This window comes from Falco naumanni, chromosome 8, assembly GCF_017639655.2.
Source record: "Falco naumanni isolate bFalNau1 chromosome 8, bFalNau1.pat, whole genome shotgun sequence".
Taxonomy (NCBI): domain Eukaryota; kingdom Metazoa; phylum Chordata; class Aves; order Falconiformes; family Falconidae; genus Falco; species Falco naumanni.
In genome coordinates, this window is record NC_054061.1 from 16,937,622 (window position 1) to 16,963,771 (window position 26,150).

General features: G+C 39.6%; 1 protein-coding gene across 1 annotated transcript in view; it reads right to left on the bottom strand.

The window, feature by feature from the left end:
- The window catches only part of SLIT3 (slit guidance ligand 3), a 530,317-nt gene that overhangs the window by 51,835 nt on the left and 452,332 nt on the right, over positions 1–26,150 (bottom strand). The window contains exons 28-29 of the mRNA XM_040604595.1: positions 10,632–10,729; positions 3,765–3,904 (exon numbers count right to left, since the gene is read on the bottom strand). Coding sequence (XP_040460529.1) covers positions 3,765–3,904; positions 10,632–10,729 — 238 coding nt within the window. The remainder of the gene's footprint in view (positions 1–3,764; positions 3,905–10,631; positions 10,730–26,150) is intronic.

Genomic DNA, 26,150 nt, shown 5'->3' on the forward strand with positions numbered 1-26,150 from the left:
ACAAAAAGTTATTAATTGAAGAAAGATCTTTGGCTTTCACTATTCCAACCAATGAAAGCAAAATTTATGCATCATTATTGGGGATATTGTTTCCTAAAAAGGCTACACAAGTAAAGCTAGACAGACAGAAGATAAAGCAGGAAAATACCAAGGTACGGAAAAAACCCAAACCCTGGATACTGCAACTCTGTCAATAGCCAACATTTCCAACACATGCATTTTTAATTTGCATTTCATTTAGGAACATAAGATTTACTGTCATGATTTAACTATTAGTCAACTAAACCAAGGGGGATTCAAAATATTTCTTACAGGACAACACACATAAATGTGTGTTGTAATACACAAGAGCATTTATTTCATACATGCAGTGCTTACTGTAATATCATTGCATTCTTACAAGTATTATGGCATCCAAGACCAAAAGATTGATGAGGGATTCAGATTACCTACTTCACAGTGCTACCAGAGCCTGCCTGCCTCTACAGTCAGGAAAAGAAGGAATCTGCAAGAGCTGTGCTGGGCACCTTTAACTAACAGCCTGAATGTTGCTCAAGACATCACAGATTATCAGTACAGAAACATCTAGTCTGATCTTCAGTGTAACACAGACCACTCTAGAAGTAACTTGTGTTTTAAAAAAGCATCTGCCAAGAAACCACATTTGTATCTAGAAACAACTCTTGTATAATTACAATGATAAAAATGTATGGTCTGGATTTGTTCAGCCACTAAGGTCAGCCAACGAACCTTTTAAAGAAATTTCTATTCTCCATACAAGCATTTGTGGAAAACAAACAAACAAAAGTTGGAAAAAAAAAAAAAAGCAAAAAAAGCTTGCTCTGTCTGCCTACTCTTTGTTAAGCCAATTAAGTTTTTTCTTGAGATCTTCAAGATGTATTCTCAATTCCACAATGGTTTTTTTTTTTTTATGTTTCACCTCTAATCCTCTTTCTCACCTCTCAACTTGGTCCTTGAATTCTGAACAACAGAACTAAGTATAATATTTGGGCACATGAAGAAGATATATTACCTACACTTTCTGTCCTGCTAGATACACCCTGCCTATGGATAGCACAGCCCTTTTAGGCAAAACACCACGCTGTGAGCTCATTGTCCCCCAGACTACTTCACAGGAAAAAGGTTACCCTGGAAAGTACCCTCCACGATCCATTCTTTGTTCATATAAATACAGGTAAAATCCATGAAGCAAACACAGTTTGCTAACACAACGTTCAGCACAGCCAGCACCTGACAGGGGGGCAGGCACCTCAGTGCACAAGTCTGAGTACAGGAATAAGTATTCCCAGCTCCTCCAGTGACCCGCTTTCTCTCTGAAATATTAACATTCACTATTCTTAGTACATTCAACACCATACTAAAGTAATCTACTTTTTTTTTTTTTTTTTAATAGATACTGCCATAGTAATTTCAGTATTGCTTCAGTATAAAAAGGTTTATTTGAAGACAATATACACAGAGATGCCTTGGACATCACAGGAGACTTCAGTCAAACTCTTTGGTCAATAGATCTCCCTCTTTTCAGGTCAGGCACGCATATCTTTTCAAAGTGCTCCTTCATGACTTGCCTGTTTGCTTCCATGGCATTTCCTTAGCTGCTGTTCATTCAGTCAAGCAATTTCAGCTCATGTCCAATTTCTTGTGTTTGGATTCAACTCTTAGAAGACCCTCAAAACCATGGCTCAGTTTTTCTTAGCTTATATGTAACTTTTGGTTTGCTGATGGCTTCAGTTCTTCCAGCCATTTTCTGCTGTTCCCTGCCTTTCTGCTCTGAGAAGGCCAGGTGTACCTCTCAGGGGTATTTCAGCCCAGCCAGCTGCACTGCAGTCATCCTTCCAGGTGACTGATCAGGTTTGATGAAATATCCCTCTCCAAAATGGAGGCAAAGCAGGTTACAGCAATTCTTTTATCACAGTTCACTAAACTCTTCCCATTTTTAAGCAACACAAACTATTGCAACCCTTTAGATTTCTAATTTAAGCAACACCCCTATTTTTCAAACCTTTTTCACTTATAATTCATATTCTATTTTCCAGAAGTACTTCCTGCTCTTCTTCAAAAATGCAGTTTGTTTCAACTGTAGTCAAAGCTATTGCCTGCACTGTGACAGCAAACGCTTACTGTATGGTATATACAACGGTGTGTATCTCACATTGCCAGACTGGGGTCTAGTATTCAACAAATTCCTGCTCATAACCATAAGCACAGCATGAACAATATTCAGGTTAGGAAAAAAAAAAGCTGGAAGTCGATTAAAAATATTTCAAAACTGATTCTAAAGTATCATATGAGTTCCCTGGCCCCTAGGCAGACTGCCATTTGAGAAGAAATCCCAATCTTGCCTGCCTTTTTGGTCTGGAAAAAAAATAAAACTGCAATATGCCTGAGAAGAGGAAAGCACATTTGCATATATACTGGATTCAGTTCCCTACTAGACATGTCTTTTCTTGGCTGGGCAAATATATTTCCTCTTGTAAATGTAAAGGCTCTGCCTCCTTGTATAGAGTTTTGTTTGAAACCACCCAAGAACAGCTGACATAAATAGTGCACAAGTAAGCACAATGGGCTCAACATCCTATAAGCAAAACTCTTTACTCTGCTAAGCTGCAGTTTTTCAGTTTTTGGCAGAAAGATCATTTTAGGACTCCAATAAATGTACATTCAAGCCATAAGGCTTTTCTCAGCTAAAGATTTACATGGGCCTCCTTTGTATCAGCCACAAAAGTATTTTAAGAGTTTGGAAATTCTAGAAGCTTTCCTCCTGCCTTACTCAGCCACTCAAGCTTGATCCTCATTAAATCCCCCGACATGTAATATATTCCAGTGTACAAGAAGCCCTTCATTACTTCTCCATGCTTAGAAGGTAATAAACCCATTTCAAAGGATGGGAGCAGGAACTGTTGCAGGTGTTTCCTTACCACTCCACGCTGGGCCAGGAAGGCTGTGCTAACGCAGTTTGAATAAGCCAACGGTACGCTCCAGTAACGGCTTGGGAAACGGCACTTTTAGGTTCCAGTTAGGAGGGTTTCTGCTCTCGCAGAAGGCTTAGGAAGGAATTTATCTGAAATGCAGGATGGGTGCTGGAGATACTAATTCCATTTCTAACTCAGTTACCAACTTCTGTCACTGTGGACTTAGCAGGTGACTGCACATCTGCTGGGCTGGGCTCACTGCCATGGGTGCACACTGAAGGCTACAACTGAGATCACGGTTTATTATACAGCCTTTGCTTCTTCGCTTGTGAAATGGAGATAATGAATTTAAAAAGCGCATTGTCAAGCTAATTTTCTTTAATAAATGCAGACCTCTGAGATCTCAGGTGAAAGCCACGCTCGAAAAGCTATTTTCCAACCATTTGAACAGACACTTTTTTTTATTTTCCAGGATTCAGAACTGATGTATATCAAACTCAGCTCATGACTGGGAATATTTCTGCAATACATTTTGAGAATGTGCATGCAGAAGTACAGATTTCTCTGACACCTCAGACCTATGTTTTAATGCATTCTAAAATGAAGCATCAGTATTTTGACTCAGAGAAGTGGCCATTTTTGTGACATGTATGGCAATATTGGTAGAACTAACATCTTGCCAGTAAGACATCCAGGTTGCTTTAAAATGGGACTAGTTTCCTGGTTAATTATATGCTCATGGATAAAGTAAACATGCATTTGGATCCTTCCCTTCAGGCATTGAAGGAACTCCTCATGGATTCCTGTTCTTTGGTTGTGGCCCTTTCTTACCTGTGTAATTAGGAGGGCAGAGACAGACATAGTTGTTGATCCCATCCACACACGTCGAGTTATTCTCGCAGTCATTATCTTCACAGTCATCTGGGTTTATTTCACACCTCTCCCCCTCATACCCAAGGAGACAAGAACAGCTTTGGAGAAAGAAAAGAATTAATAAAAAGTTAGCATGGATCTGAAAGGGCAGGAGGTTTGAGGTATAAAACTGAAATTAAAAAATATGAAAGTGCGTTGCTGGAGCCGAATTCACTGCTGCTGTGAAATACAGAGCACTTTAATCCTATGTGTTTGGTAAAGGATGCAGCCTGATGGTTCATGGAGTCATGTAATTATTTACATGAGACATAAAAGCATCAGCAGGAGACAGCCTCTGTCGTGCTTCCCTTTGCTTTCTTTGTCGAGAACCCTCGCCTTGAACTGAAGTGAGCAACTCCAGGGCAGGAGAGTAAACACTCATCACAATATTCAAATTCTTGGCTTTTCTCTTAATGACTTTGTGAGTATGTGGATACTTGCCTACTGAGGGCTGCACAATCACAGGGCAACTTGGCAGCTTTTAGATAGTTCGCTCTCTTTAAAGAACAACGGCTTGAATTGAATTTACAGACATGAACATTTTCTTCTCATTACCACTTTGTCACTTGTCCAAACAAGAAATGTTTGGGAATGATTGCTTTTACAAGTGCAGTAAGGTTTCAGTACTTCTGCAGCTCCTCCAACATCTATTTGTAGAAGAGCTGATGATGTCTAGATAATTCAACTAAAACACAAACAAACAATGGCAGAGCTAGTAATGGTTCTGTGATGATGTGGACACTAGTGAAGAATAATTGCACTAAATATTTTATCTCACAAGACTCTGATGTATGGTCCCTAGAGGGAGTGTAAGAAACAAAGTGGTTGAAGAATGACTTCAATTTTTTTTCAATCTCCATTTCCTTTCTAGATCTAGAAGTTATGGTTGCTAAGAGAACCTTTATATTTTAAACTAGCTGTAAGTGATGAAGAGGTGGAGGACACAGTTTTCTAAAAGAGAGTCTAAAAACATGTGTTAAGTGCTCCAGTCATTTCAGTGGCTTTTAAGAAGCCAGCAATGATATTTGAAGTGTCAGTTTTGAACTGTCAGTATTGCTGTTCACTAGTCACAGAAAGTGTGTGCACAGAAGGGAAGGGTTGTTTCGAGTCCCAGTCCAAACTACACATTCACTTAGCTGTTCATTTCCTTTCCCATACAAGTTCTGATGGCAGAAAAGGAACTGAACAAATATAAAGCACTACTGATTGATGAGGATGAAAACCAGAAAGCACCACAGCAGTCACACTAATTGCCATCCATTGACTTCTGAAACCAGGAGAATTTCAATGCAGAGATAGCTGCAGGGTACTTTTTCAGGTCAGATGGACAAAGTGAACATGGGGTCGTTATCCTCCTTTATGTAGGTGTCATGGAGATGAGGTTGGGAATGCTCTGGAGAAATAGGAGAACTTCAGAATCTGTGAAGAAAACTGCAGCACTTCTGGGCTGGTTGCTCTCAGCATGACATTTGCTTTTCTTCCTCCTGTGTCCATAGACTGAGCAGAGCACCAGGGCTCCCAAGTGAGGTATGGCACAGAGCTCTGCATCAACCCTCAGCAGATCCTAGGTTGGACCCTCAGGATAAGGTTAGATTCTTCATGACATGTGCAACCTCAGAAACTAAGGGAATAACAACTAGGAACAAAAAAGGGTAGGCAATGTGTCTTGAGCCACCACAACAGTAAGATCTTCTAGATGGGTACAGAACAGGCATACAGGTCACATGCTAACAGTCATCTTCACTGAGCTCTGCAGGCACCACAAAAACAGGTCATGAGAGTTAGAAAACCTTCACCATGAATAACCAAGACCAAACTGCCCAAATAAATCCAATTTAGGACACAATAAATCAATAAGAAAGATCTTATTTTCCTGTCTCAATCTCATTATTGCTAATAAAATATGTCCTCTTGCTGACCCTGCAATGATCCAGAGGATCACAGGAGGCAGATAAGAAAGAAAAGCTGGCACACTATCTTTTGTGGCAATGCAACTGTCGGGGAGGGGGTTAAAGACATCTAATTAAATACAGTGACACATTCATCATGTCTCCCCTTTTGATTACAAAACCCCATTTTCAGGGGTTTATAACTCAGCCATAAAAATATGCTCCAGGCTGCAACTTGGCATCCAAGGTCTTGGTTTGGGAGCGCAAATCTTTCTCTCCATTTAAAGAAAGCAACAAGAGTGGCTTTGTGCTGGTTATTTTTATGTGAATATAACACCATTTTCCTTCCACAAAAGGACTGGGACAGCTTGGATGTATGCAATTAAAAATGACATTATTAAATACTATCACAGAAATGGTTCAACTCAGTAGAGTTACCATCAGTAACAATACATATGGGATTGTTAACATACAATTGCTCAGTATTAGGACACATTCCATACTGAAGGAAATGTCAGCATAATTGATGACATTTGGCTACTGGTCCCTATGTATTATAGGGAGTCTTTACATTATTGCTTACATATGATTCTTGATTTTGATTTGCATTCAAAAGTGCCAAATATGAGGACTGAAATTAAAAGATAAAACATACAATTTGGGACCTGGATTGAACTGTATGTTGAAAGAGTTGCAGTTTGGGACTGTTTGTATGTATTTTCCCAGAAAAAGCTTAGAAGAAAAATGAAGTTTGCAGAGTGACTGGAAGGTCATCAAACTTGGGTTCCAGCTGACCGAGAGAGAAAATTAATTCCAGAGACAATGATGAAAACTTTGTATTGACTAAATAGTGAAGCAGTGTGAGACAGCATTTCATTTGGACCTCAGAAACAATGGAGCCATGCAGGAAAGAGCTATTTTCTAAAATGCTGTGATCACATAAAGGTCCAAATTCCCTGTTCCTCCAGTTTAGGGATTTTCTGTTAAGTGTTGTGTTTTCCTAAAAATAAAGAAATAACTCCTCACTATGCCCATGAAGGCATAAGGGAACACAGAAATTAATGACAAAATTTTGGGGGTAAACTTTTGGAGCTGAAGTATACTAACAGTTTTGTATGTTTACTATATTAATATTTTTTTTCATAAACTAATGAAAAAGTTTAGCGCCTGTTTATTAAAATAGGCATACATACAGTGTATCACATTTCAAAAAAATCAACTTTTAAATAGAGATAGTAAATTCTTTCAGGAATATTACAGTTTCTCTGTAAAGGAGCTTTTTACATATACATCCCTATGGAGTAGCCTGTAAGTCTGGAAGTGCAATGTTTTTCCTTGAACTAGGCAGAATTAACACCAGGGAGTTAATCAGTTCCAGGATTTTACATTTATAGGGAACTTAAAGTTTGTGCAAAATGCTAAAGAAAATGCTCTGGAAAATGGAGGGGGTTTTATATGGAGAAAAGTTAAAATAATCCAGAGACTTTGTTTCCCAACACTGTAGGTTCTCAAAGATCAGCTGGTTGCCTGTGAAGCAGAGCTGACAGCTCTGCCTCCTTTGTCAAAGTCTCACTCACAGTCACGCTAGATGTCCAGGACATGCCTGATTGACTATATTTTTTTTTTATCAGTCTCAATAAGCACTTTTTTTGGCAACCTTTTGTCAACGAAGACAGATCAGATTAGAATAAGCAATTCAAAGGGAGGAAGAACTTCATGTTTCTAATCCTCTGAGCCTCATGATGTCACTTAACTATTCTTTAATACAGAAGTTGCCCCTACCTGAAAAAAGAGAATGTGAATATTACTCTGAATTGAAAAAGGTGCAAGGATAAAGGATACCACGAAGGACTGAAGAACTCCAGCTGAACCTTTGCCCTTTGCTGTCCCACCAGGACCTGCTATTACAACAAATCCGTGTGCCTCAATCCCCTGCTGCTGCAAGCCCTAGTGGGTACCAGGCACAGCGGGCGAGTCAGGCTGGAATCTCAGTCATAACTATGAATTTCCTGTCTTTGCCTTGGGACATCACCCTTTTAGCATTATTTAAAAGGTAATTTTCTTGTCTAAGGCTACAGAAACTTGAGAGTTAAACTGCTTGGCATTTCATAGGGAGAGAGCTTTGGCTTAAGTTTCCTTTTTACAAGAGTAAAGATTTGACAAGTTTGGCAGCAGAGCTTGTGTATGAATTTATTTCCCTTGGGAAGAGAATATACAGAAGATATAATTTCTTTTACAGGCCACACAACAGAAAAATCCAAGGAGGCCTCTGATGAAAAGGTTTTTGACATCCGCTTCCTCACAGTATATAATCTAAGGCAACGTTTTCCCATCTTGATGAACATAATTTATATGCACGTAACTCTGACTGCTGCCATCCAATGGAGAGGAGATATCTCACCAAAAAACCTCAAGCCAACCAACCAACCAACCAACCAACCAAATTCAATCTCAAAATGTTTCTTTTTCTTTCCTGTTTCTGACTGTTCCATCCCCACACCACATTTCTCTACAACGTGCTAAAGCTCCACGCCCTGCTTCTCCACAGCAGCTGGGTCTATGGTCTGACTGAATTAAAAACACAGAGAGAAAACAGAGCAATGCACAAGCTGAACATTCAATTTTATAAAGCAAGATTTTGACGAGATATGGGTTTTCGGGTCTTTTATTGGACCAACTGAAACTATATAAATAACTATAAAGGCAGAAACCCTCCCTAAAAAGCCTCAAATGTTGTTAAGCAACACAACCACCCCTGCAGTTTAATAAAGGATCTCAAAAATGACGTTAATTTGGAACTGAAGCAAAGCCTCTGAATTTGTAATTGAGACTTCATGAGAACAATGCAGAAGTAGCTTTCATTTTAGGTCATTCAGAACTTTTTACTTTCTACTATAGAAGAAAACAAAAATGCTAAAGAAAAACCTGGTCTAAAATACAAGCTGAAGCCTTTCATTCTACTAGCACATTTTTAGTATCAGCTAGATTTTTGAAAAATGAGTACTGAGTGACAAAACTCAGATATTCTAATGTGGTACAATTTTGCTTTGGCATAAGCTGGGAAAAGTTATCTAAACAGTATTACATGAGGGTGACCAGAAGGGAACCTGAACTGAAGACCACTAAACCTTTATTTCTCTCAAGCAGAAACTGAACCTGAACTTTTACTCCAGAAATTGCTGGGCCTGCTAAAACACGAATCAAGAAGAGGTATGTCAGTGGTTGGAGCAAAACCTAGGAGTTCTGTCAAGCAGCAAGACCAGTTGTGCATGCTGAGATCTGCAGAGCCTCCTCATCCTCTCCCACCACCACGCACCAGCGTGACCCTACAAACACATCTCTACTCAGATGCGCTCTTCTACTCCGCTCACAGCCTTGCTCAAGCTGAGCTCTAAACTGTACCTCATGGAGACATGGCTATGTGGTTTATTCCTGTTCTCCCAAGCTGGAAAGCTTCAGATTGTTACTCATAACAGAGCCTGACAGTGTCGCTTCATCCCCATCAACCTCCATTTCTCCATTGCAATATCATCAGTGTCCTGTATCCAGCATGTGCTATTTCTCTTTCTGTAAGGGGGAGATTCTTGGGGGTGGGCGGGCACAGAGCCAGAGAGAAGCTTTGGGGCATTTCTTCCATTGTTTGTTTCCCCAGTCATCCTACCAACAGGGCAAAATGGAAGCTCTTATGTGCTTCATTCCCACATGAAGGATTTGGGGAGTCAAAAGGAAGCCACAGTGTTTTTCTGGAAATATCAAAGGCATCCTACCACTGGTCGGGGAACAGGAGGTGGGTGCTAACCTCCCACTGCACCTGAAGTCCTGTCAGTCACCCAGACTTTCACCTGGTCCTTTCTATTTTGAAAAAATCCTATTTTCTGACATCAGATGATATGGGTTTGCTGACTTGGTTAACAAACAGTTAACCTCAGTTGGAACGGTCCTAATCACAGCTGAAACCAAACTGGAATCAAACTGAAAGAATGTACTGGTTTGACTCCCAGCTTACACCATTTATAAACCTTGCAATTCTGTGTCTCCATCCAGCTGTCATTGATAAGAAGCTATATATATCAGAGAAGACAAAACAGAAGACTCAGTAATGTGTAAAAGCTTTTAAAAGTGAGGCTTTCATATATGCAATTGAAACAACAGCATGGTGTACTTTTGTACGTATTTTGTTCAAGAAACAGCATAAATACTAAGGAGAAAATCTATGAAGGTTTCAGCAACTCTTTTTTTTTTTTTTTTTAATTTTTCTATCAATTTTAATGACAACTAGTGGCCAAAGCCTCAAACTTGTATTTTCTTAGCTGTAGAACAGTGTCTGTGGCAGCACAAATCTCCCAGTTACCGCACGAAAATTTCTGGGCTTCTCTTGGAGTATCCCCACCTATACTGCGTCTTTCTTATATAGGAAAACTGAAATCCTTAATGTCCAGCTGCAAAAGTTATTCTCTTGCAGGCACATTGCTCAAGATGTGGCAATCTCTTCATGTCTTTTAATTGTTTCTTTAAAGCCTGCTTGTCTACAAGATTCTTCAGTATAAAAAACATTTTGCATCTGGTTGTCAAGCAACAGTTGCTTACTTTACTAATACAAGAAAGGGTCTATGTGAGTTTGAAATGCCCCAAGGAAAATTAGCATACAGATAACACAGTGCAGATCAGGGAGACCACTCAAAATAGTTCTTAAGGGTATATTCCATTATGAGAAAATAAGGAGGCCTGTTTCAGAGGAAACAGCATGTTACATGAATGAAACCAGATTAATTAGTTTGTATGGCAAATAGAAGTGTCACATGCAGCTGCTTCTATAAAGTAGCTATTACAGTTCATTAATGCAAAGTAGAAACATTTAATTTTACTATCTCATTTAAAATGAGCTTTGGGTTACTACCTGAATCCATCTTTATTTGCCTCGGTGAGGTGGCAGGTCCCTCCATTCTGACATGGATTTTGAATGCACGCATTAATGGGCACACTGCAGTCTCGGCCCTATTTGGGAAAATTCAAAAGAAACAACGTTAGTAAGACTCACATCATCTGAATCAACTTCTCTTGCTCCCTCTCCCTTCTGGTGGCACCATTTACAGGAGGTCTGTGGTCTTCAGACCCTTTGCATCACCTTATGTTCTTTATTGATGGTCAGACATTTTTATCATTTAGGTGAGAATCTGGGCAGGGCAACTGTTCTGACCAACGGGACTGGTGGGTACCTTGGTATCATTCCATTTTCAAGATTTTAGTTACCTCTTTCATTTGGCTGTTTTAAAGAAACACCTGGTTTCATCATTACTCTAACACACTTTAATCTCTAATGTTAGTTATAATGAAAAGAATTAATCATGACCAAAGGTAAGTAGAAGGCCACACACAGTCAGGACAAGACCACAGTCAGCACTCATTCAACCGCATTTACCAGGTGCTCAGTTAAACACTGCAACAGTACACCATCACCATACTCATTACTACGCTTCGTCCAAACCTAAAGGGGAAAATTCGTTTTTATTGTGGGAACTGAGTTTGAATTTCTGTACAGAACACATCGAATCCTGCTTGAGATGTCATCATTGAGTCAGTCCCCTTCTTAAAGATTGCCCTAAAATATACATCAGTCCCAGCTGACCTTCATGAGCTTGAACAACCTCCACTGTTACAAACTGAGTTTTTATTGGCTCTTCAAGGCATAGAGATATTTCTCTGGTCATTATATGCTGCTGGTTATAACAAGCTATTTGCAAAATCAGCAAATACATCAAAGAGCTTGGTCTTGCTTTTCAGTTACTCACACAGTAAGGTGGAATAAAGACACCTGAAAGCCTCAATACTCAAGGGATCTGTGCAATCACAAGAAGTTCAAGAGATCGCTCTACTCTTCCTACAGAGGATCCCGTTAGCAGTGGCGCTCTGCCAGCTCACCTACTGGAAAGCTGATATATGTCTGCAATCAGGATGAGAAAAATACCTCAGGAGATACATTAATTTAATCAAGGTCTCTGGGTTATTTTGCCTTGGCTTAAAAAACATTATTTACATTGTACTTTAGAGGAATAACAATGGCAAACTACTTGTACGTTTCTAAAAAAAGGGCAGATGCCAACCCATGACATTGCTTCCTAACAGCTGTAACTTTTGTGCGTCGATATTGAACACTACCCTACCACTGCCAACTTTCCTTGCTGACAACACTCATCAGAAGTCATTCCTTTCTCCACTGAATTTTCAACAGCTTCCAACCCTTTTCAGACTGAACCTACTCAGTGTGATGTACTGGAGGGGTGGCACTCAGACAGATTCTATAGTCTCATTTTTTTATGATGGCCATGTTGCCAAAATGAAGCATCTTGATGCCTCAGCCATATGCTGCACATGACAGCATCTATTGCTAGTTGTTTTTCCACCTAGCTTTGAGACTTTGTTGTTCCCACTTCAGATATACTATTACATTTGAATTAAGAATGGACTTTGAGAAGCCTAACGCTGTACCTGGCAGATACCTGACGACAATTTCGTTGCAGCAGGATGAATGCAGTGGGGTTAGAAAAGGCATAGAAAAGGACTACCAAAATGTTCAAGGGGATGGAGCAACTACTTTAGAAGATGATACTACAAAGACTAGGACTCTGTAGTCTGGAGAAAAGAAAACTGATGGGGGTGATATGATTGAGGCTTACAAAATCATGGAGGTGGTGAATGCAGAATTGGTCACACGCTAAATCCCTCAGCAGTAGAGGGACACTTAGTGATGTTACAAGACGAGCTTAATACTGCTAAAAGAAAATCCTTCTTCCAAAGTATGAACTTCTGGGATGTTTTTGCCACAAGAGGTTGCAAAGTCAGACAGTATAAAAGCCATTAGATAAATTCATGTACAACAGATCCAAATCAGGTATGAAAGGCAATAGGCAGACATTGACATCTCTAGTTGGATGATTGGTGGGCATTGGGAGAACTGGAGAGGAGCGGTGGCCAGGCTTGTGTACTCTCCTCAAACAGCAAGGATTTGCTGCTGCTCCTTTGAGAGACAGAATGCTACAGTAAATTCACTACAGCCAATTATGGCATTTCTCATGGTGATATGTCAAGTTGTCTGAAAAGCTTATTAGGCTCTCAGGAAGGAAAAACGTTCCCTACCTGTTTTTCAAAAGAACCTAGCTGCTCCCTGAACCAAGACTGCACAGCTTTGTGCATTAGAAGGGAACAGATCTCTCAGAAAACCCACACCAGGATGGGCTTGATCAGTCTGTCTATGGCTGCATACCTGTTTGGGAAATCCTGCTCTTGAGTGAAGGACACATAGGCTGGTGACCTCTATCTAACCCTTGTTAATCATTGCCCGCCTCTCTCTTACCTCCCACATTGATCAGAAGTGCATGCTCAGCTCTTGACTTGTGTGCTCATTTCCAGCAATGTGCACAGCCTGGAGGTGACAAACCAGCAGGACAAGGAGTGTGTGGGTTCTGTGACAGCTCAAGCTACATTCATGCTTTAAGTACTGTATAAAAACTAGAAGCAAACTTAATTTGTCTCTGGAGTGCTTATCTTGAACTGGTGCAACCTCAATTAAGCCTAATCAAGGCATTAAAAAACCCAGCTCAGCTTCTAAATGTGAACTTTGCTATAGACTTCATTCAGTCTGGTCTGTCTGCTCACGGTGCCAGGCTCATCCATTCACACCATACAGTCCAGTCCTCCAAATACCACTGAAAGCTTCAGTATTTTGTCAGGTAGGACATATTGCCATTGTACTGTGAGAAGAACTGAGACACACAGTAATTATATTTCTGTCCAACACCACAGAGGAGCTTTGTTACAGAAATGGGAAAGCTGTATTTCTTGAGGCTCTGTCCCCAGCACTCCCCTAAGAGAGGAGCAGCAGCTTTGCATTTTAAAATCTGTGCAAATACAAGGAAACAGGGACATCCTTTTCCTTGGTTGAATCAGAAGAGAAACATTTTCAAAAAGCAACAGAAATACCTGGCCCCCTGCCTCACTGTGAGTTCATTCCCCCAACAGCAGTGCAGGCAGCATGCAAAGACCTCACCCAAGACCTGGCAGAGAGGGTTTCTACTTCATCCCCGCGGCATTTGCCAAGCAGCCTGTCCTTCTCCATTTGAAATCCTGAGCCCCCAAATGTCTCTGGGAAGAATTGGGAAAGCGCCGAAGGGAAGCTCATGCAGGTTTTATTTTGGCACCATGTGGTCCGCAGCACTTCACGGATACGAGCCATGCAGCATTAACACTAATCCGCTGCCACCCTTCTGCAACATTGCCTGTGTTCTGTCCATCTGCGTTGTGAAGCCTGTGTGTTTACCATGTTATCCTAGTGAAGCTGGAAGATGTAATTTTTTGTATTTCCAAGATCACAAATACTTTTCCTGTGTTCCTGTAGTATTGACTATTTTATAGATACTTCACTAACATCAGTTACTTCTGTTTCACATGAACTCCTCATCCCTGTATCACTAAAATATTAAACCCTCTGCAGATAAGCAAAGCAGAAACCACAGCATCTGTTTTTCTGAAGGTTTTTGTCACAGTTGAACACTGTGTAAAACAGTCACATCACTTCTACTGTTGTTACTTGGATAATTTTGAATGTTCTTGTAAAAATTTAATAAAGATAAATGTTAAAATAAGAGCAAGGCATTTTCAGTCTCTCTCATGGCACATGAAATTTCTCATGACTTAGACACAGCTCTCATTTTTGTACTGAACATGGCTGAATTATTGGCTTCTTGGGCCTTAGGCACCATGGAAACCAATTAGTATGTGTTGCTGAGTCAGACTTAATTACAACACTAAGTTGCTATGTGGCTTTAGGAAAATGAGAGTCTCTCTGACTCAGTTTACTCATTGTAATAAATGGGCAAACAGCACTTAATCCTTCTCTGAGGATTATCTTCTCTGAGTTGACTTTATCAGTAACACACTGAGAGCCAACAAAACAAGTACAATTTCTTGAACACAGAAGACTGTGAAAAACAAAGAATTGTGAAAGGAGAGAAGCTGCATAAAACATTGGTACTAATAAATCTACAGCAAAGCAAGGCCATTTTATTTCTGTATAAGACTGTCACTACCCAGAAGAGCCTAAAGACATTCCAGAAACATCTTTCAAATGAATAATGCAATTCTCTAGTCTCAACTTACAGTAAGACTGTTCTTACTGGAAAAATGGAATTGCTGTCAAGCATCACTAACATTATTTTATCTGTGAGTTGGGAAAAACTCTTTGAATTACATTCCCTGGAAATAACTATTGTTACAAAGGAGAATATTGTACATTTGCTTCAAGACTGAACAGCCTTTTAATGAAGGCTGAATCAGAAAAGGAGGTGCAGACTTTGTTTCAAGGACAGGTGAGAAGACATGACTGTCTCAGCAATTCACAGAACAAGGATGAAGGTCCCTTTGTGTGCGATATTTTATTTCTAGAGCTTTTTTAAGCTGCAATAAAATTTTCTCTAGTTCAATAGGAAAGCATCAGATCCAAAACACTTTTATACATTTTCTCTCATCTTCTGTAGAAGAGGAAAGGATGAGGTGCTGAAACAAAATTTCTGCAACTAATCAGAAGACATGTACGTTCAGAGTCCAGCTGCCTTTTTAAATCTGAAGTACCTCAGCTGGTCCAGATTTTATTTGGGCTGCTCCAGCTCCATATTTCAGTGAATGAGAAGAGAAACTATCCACCATGCTTAGAAAGTGTCAGTTCTTCATTTCATACTCAACAGTAATTTACCGTACTGGGCATTAGTGTATATACAAGCTGTTCCTTGGTACTGCTCTGCCAAATTCCAGCCTTTACAAGTATCCAATACTGGAAAACATTACATCATCATTAGTAAAACACCCAAGAACAAGTAGCAAAAACTAGTTAAGACCCTCAGCAGGAAGAACAAAGGACAATATGATAAAAAAAGCACTCATCTGTTTTAACACCATTTCAACCACTGCAATGATTTTTTTAAAAATTAATTTTCACAAATTATTATCAGTATTGTCTATGGAGACTGAAAGCTTCATTCAAGATCACATGGCACATATTTGACCTCTGACCATTTTAATGTGTTCTTTCACCTGTTTCTAATGGGAGTGGGCACCTATTAGAGGTGGCAGCATGGAGCTTGCCACAAGCACAAGGTATAAACTCCCTGGTGTATAAAACTATCCCTGCTGACTGCAGCAGAAACATGATCCAGCCCATGATGAAGGCACCTGCAGACAGGCAGAATTCTATCCAAGTTTCATGGTTTGTGAATAAGGAGACCTCTTTCCAGCCTTGTTCAATGACTACAATGTTTTAAAGCATGCTGGAAAAATGAGCTATACAAAAGAAATACTGAAGTTTATTCCTGTTGAAAACAATATACGATACATTCATAGTAAGATTTATTTAGATGGTATATGTAGAGAACAGATGGTAGCATTCATGTGTTTAGTAAAAATACTAGATGAAGACAAATGTAGTTGATAAAGACTTTAAATTAAGAACTAGGAAATTTTCATAAACAACTTAATTATCAAGCTCTAAATAACAGCTAAAGCTTTTCCGGAAATCAGAATTACCAGCTACAAAGATACTATATTGCAAACCTAGTCCTTTACCTTCCTAATAGTGGAAGGAATGTATCTGCATCCAACTCTCAGTCTCACAAACATTTATACACTTGTCTTATGGGTGTCCTGCTTAGATATTAATAAGCGGTCATTAAGGGAAAAGGCTAGGTAAATCTTCCACTTCATGCTAGGCTTGAAGGAAAATTCACAGAAAGAGAAACTGAGAAGTACACTGTGTTCCATAAGTGTGTATTCAAGAATGATATTCAAACTTACAAGTATCTGCCAGCTTTAAAATTTTAACCTCCTAATGTTAAGAAATTAAGAAAAATTGACATTTACAGCCACTCTGCTTCCACAGAGCTTGGGAAGTATTTTATTAAACACAGTCTTCTGAAAAATTCTGGCATATGCTGATTTCTTGAGTATTAAAAGTACATCTGTGCATGCCAGTGGGACTCGTTCTTATATTCAGACCTGCAAAGGACTAATAGCAGAGTGAAGGTCTAAATGTGTGTAAACAAGTTGTGATTCCTGATACTTGTTATAAAAGAATGAGATGAGAAGGGGGGAAGAAAAAACATACAGAAATAATAGAAGACAGACACTCAGCACAGAAAGAGAATTCAGTTGGAACTCCTGAATAGATTTTTTCACTTGAGTTTTGCTTCTTTCACGCTTAGTGAAGTGAGAACTATGATCAAAGGTTTTCCTAAAGTTATGGCATACAGCTATCCAATAAGGTATAAACTGATGCTACAGTCTTTTACCTAGTGGCATCTTTACCAGTGTCTTCCTTCACCATTTCAAACCTTTATCTCTTTGTCATAAATAGTGAAAATTGGAGAGTAAACTGAAATATTTCCAGGGCAGGAAGGGAAAGAGATGTCTCATGAACAAAGTTTTATCACATAAGCCTCAATTCCACTAGAAAATTAAGCTAGGAAGTAAGCACGAGGTATTCAGCAACTCGTCTATAATAAATATATTTAGCAGCCATAAATACAAAGGAGAAACAAGAATAATTTTGCATAACTGACCAAGGAAACACTCGCCACAAATTCAGTTACACAGCCCATACACCAAGTTAAAAGTTCATTAGGAAAAATTCTCTCAAGTGTATTTCAGAGCCTTTCATTGCAAAGAAACCCAGCATTTGCTATAATGACATTGTGAAAAGTAAAACTTTTATGTGTACTGCAAAACTTAAAGCAAGTTACAAATGTTAGGATGCCATTTTATGCTAATTGCGGCATGAAGGACTTGATGGATACCTTGGTGATAACTGCAAACACAGACAACTTTGTGAAAGGGATACTTCAAACAATTATAGATGCTGCAAACTGAGTGAAGAATGAAACTAACCTTAAAATATAAAATTAATCTAAAATCCTTTTGCAAGAAGGGCTAAAAAATACAGCACTTGGAATTTACAATGGAACTATTTTAAACTCATTTCCTAATTGATTGCACTGATATTAAGAGATACGTAGACAGCTTACACACTGATATCTATATACAGCAGTCTGAAACTCTTTAGTAGATCCAAGTGATACCGTTCCCTTGTTTATGCTCTTTCTGGCCATGGACATAATGGCTAAGCCTCAATCTGGAAAAGATGTAGATGACGTTCATTGGCAAGGTCAAACAACTACAAGAGCTGGCAGGGTGTATGTTAGATCCATCTGTTTAGGCATATATACAAATTATTTGGCAAGGCATGGATAATACCACAGTAATTTTGGATCAGATTGCTTTTAGATTGCCAGGTGGAAGTTAAAAGATTTTGATCATCTGTTGTTCACAAAAATGTTGTGACTCCTCCTTCTGAATGCAGACCTTGCTGCAGACATCCATGCCTTGGATGCCTCTAGGTCAGGGCACTCACAGTGATGATGAATTAACTATTTCTCTTTAGTCATCTGCCCCAATGGGGTAATAAAAATGTACTGTCTGAGGATTGCTGTTCGCAAGCCAATTAACTTAACATGAAAAAGTTATTAATGTCATCCATTTCCAGTTGTGAATAAAAGTTTTAAAATAAATTTGAACCTACCTAGACAATTCAGATTTCTTTTTTTAGTACAGCATTGATTGCACAGCTGTACTTACATTGACAAAGTTGCCTGCTGCTCACGGGTGTCATGACAAATACTATTTGCTCAATGGCATAGAAGCTAGATTATGAAAAGAAGATACATTGATATTGTTTTTGCTGCTGCCCAGCCCCCCACCCCCAGCCATTTAGTTGATTTAACTCCCTCTGAAAACTTGCAGTGTTAGTCTCTGAAGTAAAAATACAGATAATGGTTATTTATACCCCGGCATCTTCAGCACTGCACAGTTATCTTCTATGCCAGTCTAGCTTCATCTGGCACCTGATTAAACAATAATTGGGTATGGCAGCAGCACTTCTTAGTGACTTCCTTGTCCTTGTTAATAAATCACAATTGTCAATTTATACCAAATTAGGCAAACTCTGCTCTCTTAAGCCTCATTTTATTTAAATCAGAAAGATTTATGATCCTCCAGGGTATAATACACCTTCCATTACCTCTGTAGCTAGTAATCAAGAATATGCCTGTCAAAGTCATAGTGCAAGGATTCATCATATTATTTTTTTAAAACTGTAGTTCTCCTATGAGTATGAAAATTTAATTCTCAGTGGACATCTGAGGTTTATTTTGTAATTATATTAATTACCATGTAAATCCTGATTGTCCTTCTAAACCTCTCCTTACATATGCACTTCGGGTTTCAATGGTCTTTTGGGCTTTTAATCAATGGCAGAAGGTATGTCATTAATCTATCACAGAGTCAATTCACACAGCACATATCTGAACTGAGCCAAGAGTGCCAAGCTTGATGGGGCAGGTGCTCTAGAGCTTCCAAGGTTACTCGATGAACTGGCTGATGCAGACCATGGTGTGAGTGTTTTGGGAGATGTAGAATAAAATTAGTGACACTGAAAATAGTTGATTTTGCCCAATCTTGCCTCTGTACATTAAATCCAACCCAAAACATTTGATGTAAAAAGGACATTGAATAGTTTGTATGTAGTCGCTAATTCAACCAATATTCATGAATGAGTAAAACGTTCACAGTAACTTCAAAACACTTAATGGGCCTATTTATTTCAGAAAACATGTTGCCCTGACAACGAAACTTTCCCTCTCAAGCTATCAAAAGCCGGTGCCTCTTTATTTTTAACATGAACACTGTAGAGAAAGCTATGAAGACTGGACATTTGTATAGAGAACACAATTCTTATTAATAAGAAATAAAGAAAATATAATTGTTGTATTTTAAACTTATTGCTCAAGACAATTAACCTATGCCTATTACTTAAGCTATTGAATGCAGCCTACACGAGAGAGGACGGACGCATTACATGCAGGAACCCAACGAACCCTAACATGAGACAGGACTTATGTGATTATCTCTCCAAAGAACTAACTAGATTTCTGAAATAGAGCTAAAGATTCTGGAAGAGTCACAGTCCATTTGAGTAAACTTTTGCTGGTGCATTCCTGTCTGTTAAGGATGCAGGCTTTTGGTTTGGAAGAGTTCTGTACTGGTAACAGGTCTCACACCGAAGTACGTGTTGTATCAACAACAGTGCCTGGATCATCTGTTTTGCTTGTGGAAGCTCTGTAAAGCTTCCCTACAAGGCTGGCCAGCTCAGAGATACCAGCAATCCTTTCCAGCATATACCAAAACCATCATTTGACAGTGGGTTGAACTGTGTGTGACAGGTAATTCAGACAGGGAGCAACGTTTTCAGAATCAAGCATGCAAATGAATTGTTCAGACTAGTGAAGAAATCAAACATGCACACATGCCCGCTATGATAACGAGCAAGAGCACAACACATACTCCAGAGATGTTCAGTACAACGAGGGGACCCCCAGGGGGCTGTGGAGGCAGGTGCCTGCCCTGCACCAGCTCAGTGCTGGAGCCCGACACCATCAGCAAGGGAGTGCCAAAAGCTTTGCTACAACTTTACCTACAGTGTACATGCACTTACCCCTACACAGTAACCTACTAATTCTCAAGCTGGTCTGGTATTATATAATTTCTATTAACAGGCAAGGGTTTAGTCTCACATGACAAAGTTTTCTTTTCAGCTCAGCCTGCTTACAGAAACTTCACCAGCTCTATCACCCCCCCAAAGGAAAGGGAAAAATAAGGCAATTAACCTCCTAGGACAACCACTGTTCATGTTCCTGAACAACAAAAGAAACTCAAAAGCTGTATCATCAAGTATAGTCAATGCCAAGAAAGCCTCAAGGATAATAGATGACAGACAATCACAAGAAAATCTAACAATGACTTTCAGCTGTAACCAACTACTTCAACTGATTCAATTATGTGGAAATGGTGGGATGCAGAAAATTAAGAGCTGGTTAAACAGAACTTGATTAAGCAGAGTTATAGCAACCAGCAATCACCTGAAAGACAGACAAACCACAGAGGAAGAAAAATTCCTATTTAGCGTAACAGGACCAGGCAAATATAAAAACAAGAGCCTGAAATTCAGACTAAACACTAATAAAAAGTTCTCCTTTAGCCTGGGAAAAGAAAGATTGGGAGTCTTGCCTCTTAAGGCATTTAGAACTAAACCAAAAACCCAGTAGTAAAGACAAAAGGGGAATAATCTACACTGACAAAAGAATGAGCATGACAGTGCCCACCTGTGGGTATGGCTTACTGTTCACCTTAACTGCTCATCTACTTCTTCTGATGCAGCACTGAACAAACACAGCACATGCCTGAAGCTGCTCAACATCTGCTTTCTTGTTGGCCTAACAAAGATGGAAAAACTCCTTCAGAGTTCTTTATTGTTAAGAGTCCTCATTAGGGCATGCCACAATACATTACTATGTTTTTTATAGGACTTGTGGTGGGTGCATGCATGCCTCACCACCTTCAGCCAGCAACTGTGGCAGTAATCCCTCCTTAAGCCTTTCATTTTTATGCTCTTCTAGATGTAAATCTCCATTTTCTTTAGACCTACTATAACAGAAAAAGCAAAAAGAAAGAAATGCAAGTCTGACTGATGCATGGCAAGTTTTTTAGAATAAGCATATGCAGGAAAATATTGTGATTTCTGCAGTTTTTTTCTGCCCTAGGAGCATTATATGAAATTACAACCACCTACTGCTGACACTGGTGTTTGTCCTAAAAATCCATACATAAATATAGGTCTACTCATTTTACATGGCCACCCATTTACCTCTCATCCCTAAAGGCTTTCTGCTTTATTTTACTAGGAGTGGAAAATGCTTCTTCAACATTCATTAATAAGTATTTTAAGATGGTTAGAACAAACAAAAACCAAAACACCCCAGTATGCATAAACACATGCTCCAGCAGAATTTATTAGAATGAAAGCACAAGGCAGAATCACCTCACACAAACTATTTTTTTTCTGCACTGATTTCTTCATAGGAAAACTTGGCATTGAGCTTACATTCCACTGCCTGTCCCCCCAACCCTGACACTGGGGGAGGAAAGAGGCCAAGACAAAGTAACACATGAAGGCAGAGATGTTTGCTTTCCTTTCTCACGTGGATGAGGGCAGGCTGGTTCAAGGGCTCCTTCCAATTTCTCCTCCTTTTGCACTTCCAACTCAGGGATTTATTTTGTGCACTGAATGGTGTATATGGGGACTTACATGCGTATGTTAATAGATCCAAAGGAACAAAAGCATGGAGTTACATTTCCAAACACTATTAGCCTAACAGTCTAGGCATGGACTCTCACACAGCTTGCATGCAGCGGCAGCCAAACTCTACACTCGGTTGCATTCATACAACCCCACCCAAAGCAGCATAACTGAGAAACTGGCCCATTGGAGTAAACTTGACGTTCTTGGCCTTGAGCTGTAAGAGCTGCCCAGAATATTTGTACATGAGCAAACACTACCCTATCTATGTTTTAAGACCAGTTCTGTGCTGAATATTCATCATACAACCGTCGTTCTAGGACTCTGACAGATTATTCATGTGACCCTACAGAGGTATAGCTATGTGGCAAAGCACAAATCCAGCAACTTTCATTTCCCTGTGCTCCAAGCAAATGCAAGCCCCTGTGCGCCCTCACGAGCAAATGACCCAGTCAGCAGAGCCCCGAGTCATGCTAATGGTATAGGGCCCATACCGATATAACCTGCTTATGAGCCCTTATGAGCAGTCACAGCTTCTGCTTAGCTGCATCCAACCACTCAAGTGCTGGCACATCGGTTTTATCTGTGTACAAGATGAGACAGACACAAAACCCGTGTGTCCCAGAGACACTCTGCTCTGAGATTCTCAAATTCTAACGCTGTTTCCTGTTCCCAGGGCTCAGAACCTGGCGCAGGGGGCAAGGAGGAGGAAGAGCCAAACTCGTAGCAGAACTTTGGAGCCAGCTTCCTCACTAAATATCATTCTGGCTTCATGATAATGCCTCCCACCACAAGAGTCTGGCTGCAAAGAATACCGTCTCTCCAAAGCCCAAGAGCTTTACCCAGGATTTTTGCGATTCTATCTGTCATTCTGGGTGACTGGTGAAACTGCTTGAACCCTCAAGATACTGCAGTGCTGCTAGAAAAGTCAGGACACTGGCTGAACTCAACAGGGAGGTGAATAGAGATGGATAAAATTTACAGAGTAACTCTACCACAGACATGCACCGGTACCTGTTGCTGAAGTGTGGGATATGTGCTACACCAATTATACCTCTCTTCACTTGCCATTTCAGACAGCTTTCGGTAGCAGCAGAATGCAGAGCTGACAAACACCCTGCAGCCCAACAGCTCAGGCTCCCATTTATCTGAGCAAGCAAAGAGGCTGCAGCGCTGTCTAGGCAGGTACCACATTTCATATTCCAGGTTGGCAATGGTCTTTCATTTCAGATAAAACACAGATGTATTTGAAATTCTCTTTCCCCAGTTCTACAACTATTTGGAAGAAAGAAAATTATTCTCCTTCATTTGTTGTTACCTCAGTTTTAAGGAAAAAAAATGTATGAAAGACAAAAATCAGCCAAAAAATCCCAAAGGGCATTTTCAGAATACAGCAATGGCAAAATACACGAAGTGTTGGTTTCCCTCACTTTAGTTTTTACTTCAGCTATTTAAGTAAATTCTTTCTCAATGGCTTATTGATTGCAAGTTTGATTATTCTCTTGAATTCTAACAGCCATAGACTCGATTTTACAATATCAATGGGAATGCATAAAAGCCACACACTCTGCAGGATAAATGAATTAGTACGGTACCGTTATCTATTTACCAGCCAACAGCTGCACTCTCACACACTTGCACTGCAGGTGGCCAGCAGCATTTAAAGCAGAAGAAAGCTTCATTTCTCTGCCTGTAATCATACTTCACAATCTAAACCACACATATTATTTAAATAATCTTTCAAAGAATGCTATGGAGAAGAGAGGAAAAAAGCCGCTGGATAATTACACCTATGTCTGTGTTTAATATGAAAACACAAGTTTCATAGCATTAAGAGACGTTTCCTGCCAGCACTGGTGACACCCTGGAGCTCAAGCTAGTGCAGCCTGAAGCCGCCGTAGGTGGCACTCTCACACCGCCTCCTGCCGTCTCTGGGGCTTTGTCCCCAAAGAACATCTGCAAAAGCACTGTTTCAACCATAGCTTATCTATAGCAAACACATTCATCACCCATTTTAAGGAAAGAGCAGCAGCAAAGATGGCTATCAGCACACAGCCTTCCCTGTTCCTAAGCGAGTAATCTGTATCTCTGTCCTCACCAAACACAACTGCTCGGCCCACTGGCCTCTCAGCTCAGGTGGTCCATGAGTTATCTCACTTTTAAGTTTACTCAAAGCCATCACGGGCAACATTAAAAATTGCTAAAAGCCTCATAAGGTGTAAATTCAGCAGCAAAAACATTTTTGTGATCATGAAAAATAAGAGACTGAGTCATCATCAATGTGATAGTGAAAAATAAGACTACAGGCTTTTGTGACTACAGTTAACTGGTAGAAGTTCCTGATTCCATCAGGTACCAGTATGGCAACTGGTAACTTAGGTGGCTTTCTGCAACTTGGCCTACTTTTTTTTTTTTTTTTCCCTGGAAGACTAGCGTGAGCATAGGAAACCAAGAAAGCAGTGTGTAACTGTCTGTCCCTTTCCAGGGAACATGATAAAGCCGTCAGCTCATTTGAATGAACTTCCATTTGAAAAAAGGGTGGGTTTTTCACTTTATTGATGCACTCTTCCACACAGGATTTTTTTCAAAATCTACATCAAACAAGGAAAAACAAATGCTGAGAGGGCAGATTTAGGGCAATTTATCAAGGTCTAGGAAATAGCTTCCAGATGGATAGAGCTGTTTGGTGCTGGCTGGTGAGAAGGAAGCAAGGTATTGTTATTGAATTAGCATGAATCTCTGGTGGAGAACTGCATGGTAGATAGAGTGCTCCTTTCATATGGTTTGCATTTGGACCTGTCATATTTCATTTTTACTCAAAAACCTGTGGTAAAGACACACAGTTCTTTTTTGCTTATTAAATTTCCACCAATTCTCCCTGTGCTGTTATCCAGTCAGTATTTTTAAACTCTGCTCTAAGTGGCATGCTTGGGTCTGTTTGCTCTTTGCCATGCTTGGATGACAGCTTGGTGCTTACAAACTCACAAGTGGTTTTAGGTTTTACATTGACACAGTGAAATTAACTGAGAAAGTGCGTGAGGGAGGAGAAAAGCTGGATGCTCTATGAGATGCATAAACTGAGTCACTTGAAGAATTTATCACACCTTTCTAAGTAAAACCATGCATAGAGGTGTAATGCACACTAGAAAGTGATTGCCAGTATAACTAAAGGATTATTCTTGATTATTCTTCTTAATAAATCCTCCCTTTGTAAACATGTCTTCCAGCAGTATAAATGCATCTATACTAGTGCATTTGCTAATACAGAAATACTGTAAAACCCAAACAAATTAACAAAACCCGAAGAATCTAAAGGCAGAAAAAAAGATATGCTCATAACCAACAAATTTCTACTTTGAATAACCTGGATAGCTATTCCATGATACCTGCCTTATAGAATAAGACATACACACGGAGTTGTGTATTTTTCTGCTAGTTTTGAAAGCATTTACTTTTCAAGTTATCTTAACAGCCCCTAGTACCCTCTGAAGAATTTAATCTAGTCTGTTAAACATCAAATTAAAATGACTGTTCTTCTGTTAACTTCAGAAGATAAACAGCCACAGTTTCCCTCTTTGCAAAGACAAATCAATTGTTACCAAGTACTCAGTTTCAGTTAAATGAATTTTTGACAATGTGTTCTTTTAAGATCCTAGAAAAGTTGCTGGTTGATATGCCAATGGTAGAAGGATTTTTAATGAGAGGAAATTTCCAATAGCTTATTTGATTACTTAGGAGAGTTTTGTTATTCTTGAGTACTAGGTGTGTGGGCACTGAGGTGAAATAGAAGAAATAAGCTCTACATCTTCCCTTTTCCAGTGTTTCAGGGATCTACCACAATTACTCTGTTACCATCTGGGATGTATCCTAGGCAAACAGAGAGGGGAAATGGTGATATTATCAGAACCAACATAATTCCTAAATCCTACCTGAAATGTAAGACATGGATAATTGTACTTACTTCCCACATGTATGTCTGGTTTTGCCCTTTTTTTTTCTTTTTTTTTTCCCCCCAGTAGCTCTTATTACTCTGTCTTTTATATGCATCTGCTTCAACTGACCAAGACTCTGTAACAAATATCCAATGAGGCAAATAGAATCACAGTCTACAGGATGCAACCTACTTCTTTGGCTGTAACATCCGATCCCCCCCAGGCTATGAACAGATCATATGCCTCATTTATT